Genomic DNA, 8217 nt, shown 5'->3' with positions numbered 1-8217 from the left:
TGGGGGGGTCCAAAGAACCCTGGCATTGCTGCTGAAGTAAACCTTGCCTAGGCAAGCGGCTTTCTGTGTAGTCCTTAAAGGGGGGAACGGGAAGAGGGGATGGCTACCTTAGCCAGAGCCCAGCCATGGGGGCCCCAGGGCAAGCGAGGCCCGGAGAAGACCTAGGCTTTCTCCCTCTCTGAACTGTGGCTGTGCGGCCACCTAGTAGGCTGGAGTAGTGGGTGCAGTGTACGGCCACCTAGTAGGCTGGAGTAGTGGATGCAGTGCACAGCCACCTAGTAGGCTGGAGCAGTGGGTGCAGTGTGCGGCCACCTAGTAGGCTGGAGTAGTGGATGCAGTGCACGGCCACCTAGTAGGCTGGAGGAGTGGATGCAGTAGTGGGTGCAGTGTACGGCCACCTAGTAGGCTGGAGTAGTGGGTGCAGTGCGTGGCCACCTAGTAGGCTGGAGGAGTGGATGCAGTGCACGGCCACCTAGTAGGCTGGAGTAGTGGATGCAGTGCACGGCCACCTAGTAGGCTGGAGTAGTGGGTGCAGTGCACGGCCACCTAGTAGGCTGGAGCAGTGGGTGCAGTGTACGGCCACCTAGTAGGCTGGAGCAGTGGGTGCAGTGCGCGGCCACCTAGTAGGCTGGAGTAGTGGGTGCAGTGCATGGCCACCTAGTAGGCTGGAGTAGTGGGTGCAGTGTACGGCCACCTAGTAGGCTGGAGTAGTGGGTGCAGTGTATGGCCACCTAGTAGGCTGGAGCAGTGGGTGCAGTGTATGGCCACCTAGTAGGCTGGAGCAGTGGGTGCAGTGTATGGCCACCTAGTAGGCTGGAGTAGTGGGTGCAGTGCACGGCCACCTAGTAGACTGGAGCAGTGGGTGCAGTGTACGGCCACCTAGTAGGCTGGAGTAGTGGGTGCAGTGCGCGGCCACCTAGTAGGCTGGAGTAGTGGGTGCAGTGCACGGCCACCTAGTAGGCTGAAGTAGTGGATGCAGTGCGTGGCCACCTAGTAGGCTGGAGGAGTGGATGCAGTGCACGGCCACCTAGTAGGCTGGAGCAGTGGGTGCAGTGCGCGGCCACCTAGGAGGCTGGAGCAGTGGGTGCAGTGCGCGGCCACCTAGGAGGCTGGAGCAGTGGGTGCAGTGCGCGGCCACCTAGGAGGCTGGAGTAGTGGGTGCAGTGCGTGGCTACCTAGTAGGCTGGAGTAGTGGGTGCAGTGCGTGGCCACCTAGTAGGCTGGAGTAGTGGGTGCAGTGCGTGGCCACCTAGTAGGCTGGAGTAGTGGGTGCAGTGCACGGCCACCTAGTAGGCTAGAGTAGTGGGTGCAGTGCGTGGCTACCTAGTAGGCTGGAGTAGTGGGTGCAGTGCACGGCCACCTAGTAGGCTGGAGTAGTGGGTGCAGTGCACGGCCACCTAGTAGGCTGGAGCAGTGGGTGCAGTGCGCGGCCACCTAGTAGGCTGGAGTAGTGGGTGCAGTGCGCGGCCACCTAGTAGGCTGGAGCAGTGGGTGCAGTGTGTGGCCACCTAGTAGGCTGGAGCAGTGGGTGCAGTGTACGGCCACCTAGTAGGCTGGAGTAGTGGGTGCAGTGCGCGGCCACCTAGTAGGCTGGAGTAGTGGGTGCAGTGCGTGGCCACCTAGTAGGCTGGAGCAGTGGGTGCAGTGCGCGGCCACCTAGGAGGCTGGAGCAGTGGGTGCAGTGCGCGGCCACCTAGTAGGCTGGAGTAGTGGATGCAGTGTACAGCCACCTAGTAGGCTGGAGCAGTGGGTGCAGTGCATGGCCACCTAGTAGGCTGGAGTAGTGGGTGCAGTGTACGGCCACCTAGTAGGCTGGAGTAGTGGGTGCAGTGCACGGCCACCTAGTAGGCTGGAGTAGTGGGTGCAGTGCGCGGCCACCTAGTAGGCTGGAGTAGTGGGTGCAGTGCGTGGCCACCTAGTAGGCTGGAGTAGTGGGTGCAGTGCATGGCCACCTAGTAGGCTGGAGTAGTGGGTGCAGTGCGTGGCCACCTAGTAGGCTGGAGTAGTGGGTGCAGTGCACGGCCACCTAGTAGGCTGGAGTAGTGGGTGCAGTGCGTGGCTACCTAGTAGGCTGGAGTAGTGGGTGCAGTGTGTGGCCACCTAGTAGGCTGGAGTAGTGGGTGCAGTGCACGGCCACCTAGTAGGCTGGAGTAGTGGGTTCAGTGTACGGCCACCTAGTAGGCTGGAGTAGTTGGTGCAGTGCGTGGCTACCTAGTAGGCTGGAGTAGTGGGTGCAGTGCGTGGCCACCTAGTAGGCTGGAGTAGTGGGTGCAGTGCACGGCCACCTAGTAGGCTGGAGTAGTGGGTGCAGTGTACGGCCACCTAGTAGGCTGGAGTAGTGGGTGCAGTGCACGGCCACCTAGTAGGCTGGAGTAGTGGGTGCAGTGCACGGCCACCTAGTAGGCTGGAGTAGTGTGTACAGTGTACGGCCACCTAGTAGGCTGGAGTAGTGGGTGCAGTGCGTGGCTACCTAGTAGGCTGGAGTAGTGGGTGCAGTGTGTGGCCACCTAGTAGGCTGGAGTAGTGGGTGCAGTGCACGGCCACCTAGTAGGCTGGAGTAGTGGGTGCAGTGCACGGCCACCTAGTAGGCTGGAGTAGTGGGTGCAGTGTATGGCCACCTAGTAGGCTGGAGTAGTGGGTGCAGTGTGTGGCCACCTAGTAGGCTGGAGTAGTGGGTACAGTGTACGGCCACCTAGTAGGCTGGAGTAGTGGGTGCAGTGTACGGCCACCTAGTAGACTGGAGCAGTGGGTGCAGTGTACGGCCACCTAGTAGGCTGGAGTAGTGGGTGCAGTGCGCGGCCACCTAGTAGGCTGGAGCAGTGGGTGCAGTGCGCGGCCACCTAGTAGGCTGGAGTAGTGGGTGCAGTGCGCGGCCACCTAGTAGGCTGGAGCAGTGGGTGCAGTGCGTGGCCACCTAGTAGGCTGGAGCAGTGGGTGCAGTGCGCGGCCACCTAGTAGGCTGGAGTAGTGGGTGCAGTGCGTGGCCACCTAGTAGGCTGGAGCAGTGGGTGCAGTGCGCGGCCACCTAGGAGGCTGGAGCAGTGGGTGCAGTGCGCGGCCACCTAGTAGGCTGGAGTAGTGGATGCAGTGTACAGCCACCTAGTAGGCTGGAGCAGTGGGTGCAGTGCGCGGCCACCTAGTAGGCTGGAGTAGTGGGTGCAGTGTACGGCCACCTAGTAGGCTGGAGTAGTGGGTGCAGTGCGTGGCCACCTAGTAGGCTGGAGTAGTGGGTGCAGTGCATGGCCACCTAGTAGGCTGGAGTAGTGGGTGCAGTGCGTGGCCACCTTGTAGGCTGGAGTAGTGGGTGCAGTGCACGGCCACCTAGTAGGCTGGAGTAGTGGGTGCAGTGCGTGGCTACCTAGTAGGCTGGAGTAGTGGGTGCAGTGTGCGGCCACCTAGCAGGCTGGAGTAGTGGATGCAGGACCAAGTACTTGTGCATCCACACTCACCCAAGTGCATCACTCATGTACTAATAATCCAAGCCCACCTCCCAAGGACACTGTTGCCATGGAGATTGCTAGGTAGCAGAGAACCCAAAGGTTTCATCTGAAAACATTGCCGGGGTATACAGACAATAAGAAGTGAGCTGTGGGCAGGAGCCTGAATTTGGAAGCATTGGTCAACTCAGTCTGTACACAGTGTGCACTGCAAGGGCGGCTGCCTGGGCAGGCAGGAAGGGCTGGGCAGTGTCTTGGGGGCATGTGCTTGTTCGGTGCATTTCGGTGTCTCCAGGCAGACCTTGGACACATGTTTTGAGCCCTGGGAGCCCAGGAAAACCAAAAGATCCTGACACCCAATGTGTTTTTGAGTTACCTATTTTGAGTCCAGATTGTGATGTATATTCCTTCCTAGAGAACATGTCAGGAATCTGGGGGGCTACATGTCAGTCGTGGAATGCTTGCCTAACAATCTCAAGGCCCTGGTTCCCATCTCAAGTACCATGTGCACACACACAGACATACTTGCACACTCATATGAACATACATGTGCACACACACACACACACACACACACACCCTTGCTGAGGACATGTTAGGCATCTGTTCCTGTCTTGTCACATGTCCCACCTCACATCCTGCATGAAGCTCTCCTCCTCAGAGAGACTTTAGCAGGCCTTCTGTGTCTCTGCTGTGGTCTAGGGACAATTGCTTGGTCCCCCAGGCAGGTGAGAACTCAGTGCTATGAAGAATACCACAGTATACATGACAGCTGGTCACAACATTAGCTGATTAGTTATTATTCTGGGTCTCGGGGGGCTGAAGCCGCTTCCCTGCCCACTCTGCCCCTCCTGCCCAGGTATCCAGAGTTAATCATAACAGGAAGACGGAGGGCAATGAGTCCACACCAACACTAGCCATGGCCTCTTCCATGATAACCGTGTTGAGGCTCTCTCCGAGAACACTCCCACCCGGTCTGGGCGGGCTTCAGATCCAAGTTTCCTTGAGTAGGCAGAGCCTCTGGACGCTGGGGACGCGGGTTCCTCCAGAGCCAGCGTCCTTGGCCAGCTACTCAGGACAATCTGACTCCTGCACTGGTGACTGGCTGGCGGGCTGCACAGCTTGCACGGTTTCCTCCAGGCTGCTGCTGGGGAACACCACGTAGTGTGCAGTGCTCAGCTCCAACGGCTCCCTCAGGTTCTCCTTGCTGTGCCAGATGCCATAGCCAAAATACACAACAAGTCCTGCAGGAGTGGGCGAGAGGGTGAGGGCCGGGTCCCAGTCCCGCCTGACCTCTCCGGTCTTCCCGCTGTAATATTCCTGGGTCTAAGCCCAGCCCCCACTCACCGACCAGCAGCCAGAAGATAAAGCGCAGCCAGGTCAGGTAGCTCAGCTTCAGCATGAGGCAAATGTTGAGCAGGATGCTCAGGGCTGGAGTCAGGGGTACCAGGGGGATCTGGGGGCACAAGGGTGCGTCTGAGCCCGGCTATAGGATAGGAATGCCAGTCCAGAGCCTGACTGAGGAAATCCCGCAGAGCCCCTCCTCCTCTCTGCAGAGTTGGAGCCATGTGTGCCCACACCATGCAGGAAGCTGGAGCAAGCAAGAATGTACAAGCCTAGCTCCCTAGCCCCGTGAGCCTGCGCGCATTCTCAGGCTGGGCAGAGGGGACGGGGAGGACTGGAAAGGAACAGTATCGGTGGAGCACGGGGTGGGGAGTGGGGCGCACCTGGAAAGTGTCTTGCTTCTGTTGCTGCTGGTGAGCCCCCAGGACCAGGAGGCTGGACAGAAAGACAGCAGCACTGATGACCAGCAGCAAGACAAAGCCCCACTGTGGGAGGTGCAGGTCTGAGCTCCCGAAGATCAGCACACACGCCAGAGCGACAGCCGAGGCTACCAGGATGCCAAGCGCCCAGGCCACGGCGGTTCCGGGGCTGCACCCATCCAGGAAGCCCAGGAAGGGCTTCAGGGCTGGTCGCAGCTGCCCAGGCTCAGACGCTGAGACCTGCGCAGCGTCCACTAGCTGTATGTGGTCTGAGAAGGAGTCATACTTCTTAGCTGTGGGGCCAGGGCTAGCTAGGCAAGGAGAGCTGGGAGGAGGAACTTTCTGGAAACGCAGCACAATGATGCTGGTGGCTACAAAGGTATAGGCCAGCAGGGTGCCGATGGACAGGAACTGGACCAGGGCCTCCAGGTCCAGCAGCAGTGCCAGGAGAGCCGTGAGGACCCCAAACACCAGGATTCCTATCACGGGCACCTGCGTCCGGGGGTGCACACGGGCAAACACCTGGAAGAAGAGGCCGTCGGCAGCCATGGCGTAGACGATGCGCGGCAGGGAGAAGAGGTTGCTGAGTAGGACGGTGTTCATGGCTGCGGCAGAGCACAGGGAAGATCAGCACAGAAGACGAGCTCAGAGCGCCCACCGCTAGGCTCACAGGCAGAATGCGTACTGAGGCTTTTATTAGCGTCTCGCCTCCCACCCAGGACCGGGGCCCTTCTGTTCAGGCCCATTAATGAACGTTTTGAGAGCTTGACGTCTGCCTGGAAAGGACCTGTAAGCTCGTGCTCCCAGACTGATATTCTGCCTAGAGTTTGCGGGGAGAAGGTCTACCAACAAGTCTCTAAAACAAGCAGTAAATTTGGGGCATGGGTAGAAGGATTTTGAGAGGTTTGGGGCAGGGTCCCCTCCCACCCTGCCCAGAAGGGTCCCTTACCACAGATGGAGCCAATGGCCACAATGAAGCCAGCCCAGCTGTAGCCCCGCCTGTAGAAAGCATCAGCGAGTGCGGAGTCCGGATCCAGGCTGTGCCAAGGTACCATGAGAGTTAACACAGTGGAGACCAGAATATAGGCGCCGGCTGCCAGGCCGAGGGAGATGGCCGTGGCCATGGGCACGGCCCACCGTGGGTTTCTGGCCTCCTCACTGGAGGCAGCAATGACATCAAAGCCCACAAAGGCATAGAAACAGGTGGCTGTGCCAGCCAGGATGCCAGAGAAGCCGAAGGGTGCGAAACCACCTTCTTCTGCGCTCCAGTTGTGAGGACGGGCCAGGATGAAACCCAGGACGATGATGAAGAGGATCACAATCAGACTGATGGCTGAGAATGTGTGGTTAAGCCAGGAGGAGACTCTGGCTCCGCAGGAGACAAAGCCAGAAGCCACAAGTAAAATGCCAGCGGCCAGAAAATCCGGATAGTGGGCTAGCAAGGGCATCTGCCAGACACCCATGTGAGACTCTGTGAAGTTGCGAATGCTGTGGTTAAAGATGGCATCCAAATAGCCGCTCCAGGCACGGGCCACAGCGGCGCCTCCAATGAGGTATTCCAGAAGCACATTCCAGCCTATGAGGAATGCCCATATTTCCCCCATGGACACGTAGGTGAATAGGTATGCTGAGCCGGTACGGGGCACACGGGCTCCAAACTCCGCATAGCACAGGGCCGCCAACAGGGAGGCTACAGCGGCCACCAAGAAGGACAAGAGCACAGCAGGGCCAGCCATGTCCTTGGCCACTGTGCCCGTGAGCACATAGAGCCCAGACCCCACCATGCCACCCACACCGAGCAGGGTCAAGTCCAGGGTGGACAGGCAGCGCCGCAAGGACGTCTCCATGCTGGACTCTTCCAGCGGCTTCAGACGGTTCAGCTTCTGGCAGAAGCGGGCCAGACGGGCAGTGCTGGGCCGTCCCTGGGCCATGGCAGATGGAATACCGAAGCAGCTTCTGGAGCCTACTGGGGACAGACAGCAGGGATGACCAGGCGTCCTCCATTCTGTCATAGACAGCCCACCTCTGTCCTTGTCTCCTTTCCTTAGGAGCCCGGGACACCTGCACCATGGACCTACTTTAGAAGGCTTGAATGGGACATGTGTCAGGGACTGTGGGCAGAGGGACAGAAAGCACGGAGGTCCTTCCTCTCCGCCTTCAGGGCAGGAGAAGCGGCAGGGAGGAGCGGACCTGCAGCGGACCTGCAGGTAGGTGGTTCTGTGGGTGAGTGGGAGGTGGCTTAAGAACAGGCTTGGAACAGGCTGCACCGTGAGCAAGAAGAAATGGGAGGCTTCCCTGGAGCAGGGCCAGGTTGTCAGGACCCGGAACAGGAGCGGCTCCTGCAGCCGGGAACGTGGCCAAAGGGACGCAGAGAAAAGCGATCACCCCCTCTTCTGCCAGGTTGGACGATCAGCTCACCTGAGGCCAGGAGGCCAGGGCTGCAAGGGCCCCCGAGTCCCGGATGTGAAAGCTGTGGTGCACCCCCACCCCCTTCGCCATAGGCTCCGCAGCCACGGCTGCTGAGGCTAGCTGCCTCCGCCATGTCCCTGGACCCCTAGACACCCTAGCTTTCTCTTGCGGTTAATTCCCGCAGCAGCGGTCCCTTCAGACCCATTGCGACCCACCTGCTGTCGCCGTCGCTGCCACCGTGCGCACTGCGCCTGCCCCGCTAGTTTACAACGCCTGCGTGTAGGGCCCGCCCCTTGCTGCCAGGCGCAGCGCAGATAAACCCGAGTCTCACAACTCACATCCCTTGTGGGCTTCTGTGCAGAGTCCCCGCACCGCGTCACCCTCTAAGCGAGTAACCGTCCAACGTCGAGACCAGAGCTGACCAGGGTCCTAGGGCTTATTCCACATTTAGATCCATCGCCACAGGTGAGGCAGTCTGCTCTACCTCCTGCTGAGCCCCTTCCCTTGGTCCTGGTTGGGGGTAGAGCCGAAAGCCGTGAAGTCGCCCCGCCCTGTAGCAGTTCCTCTCCTTGATGCCCCCCTCCTCCCCACACCAACACAACTACAAT

The 8217-nt window shown here is 59.7% G+C and overlaps 1 protein-coding gene across 2 annotated transcripts; it reads right to left on the bottom strand.

The window, feature by feature from the left end:
* Positions 1-4218: 4218 nt before the first annotated feature.
* Positions 4219-7871, bottom strand: Slc7a4 (solute carrier family 7 member 4). 2 transcript variants are annotated; one of them, XM_052158239.1, is made up of 5 exons: positions 7825-7871; positions 6150-7163; positions 5165-5805; positions 4785-4893; positions 4219-4681 (listed from the first exon to the last, which is right to left on the bottom strand). In XM_052158239.1, the coding sequence occupies exons 2-5, from the start codon at positions 7129-7131 to the stop codon at positions 4506-4508; spliced, it is 1908 nt and encodes a 635-aa protein (XP_052014199.1). In that variant the 5' UTR covers positions 7132-7163; positions 7825-7871; the 3' UTR covers positions 4219-4505. The 2 variants fall into 2 exon arrangements, with proteins under 2 accessions (XP_052014199.1, XP_052014198.1); XM_052158238.1 differs by having other exon boundaries at positions 6150-7166; positions 7825-7844.
* Between the last annotated feature and the right edge of the window lie 346 nt (positions 7872-8217).

Source organism: Apodemus sylvaticus, chromosome 15 (assembly GCF_947179515.1).
Source record: "Apodemus sylvaticus chromosome 15, mApoSyl1.1, whole genome shotgun sequence".
In the NCBI taxonomy this organism is placed as follows: Eukaryota; Metazoa; Chordata; class Mammalia; order Rodentia; family Muridae; genus Apodemus; species Apodemus sylvaticus.
This window is presented reverse-complemented; position numbering and strand designations above follow the sequence as displayed.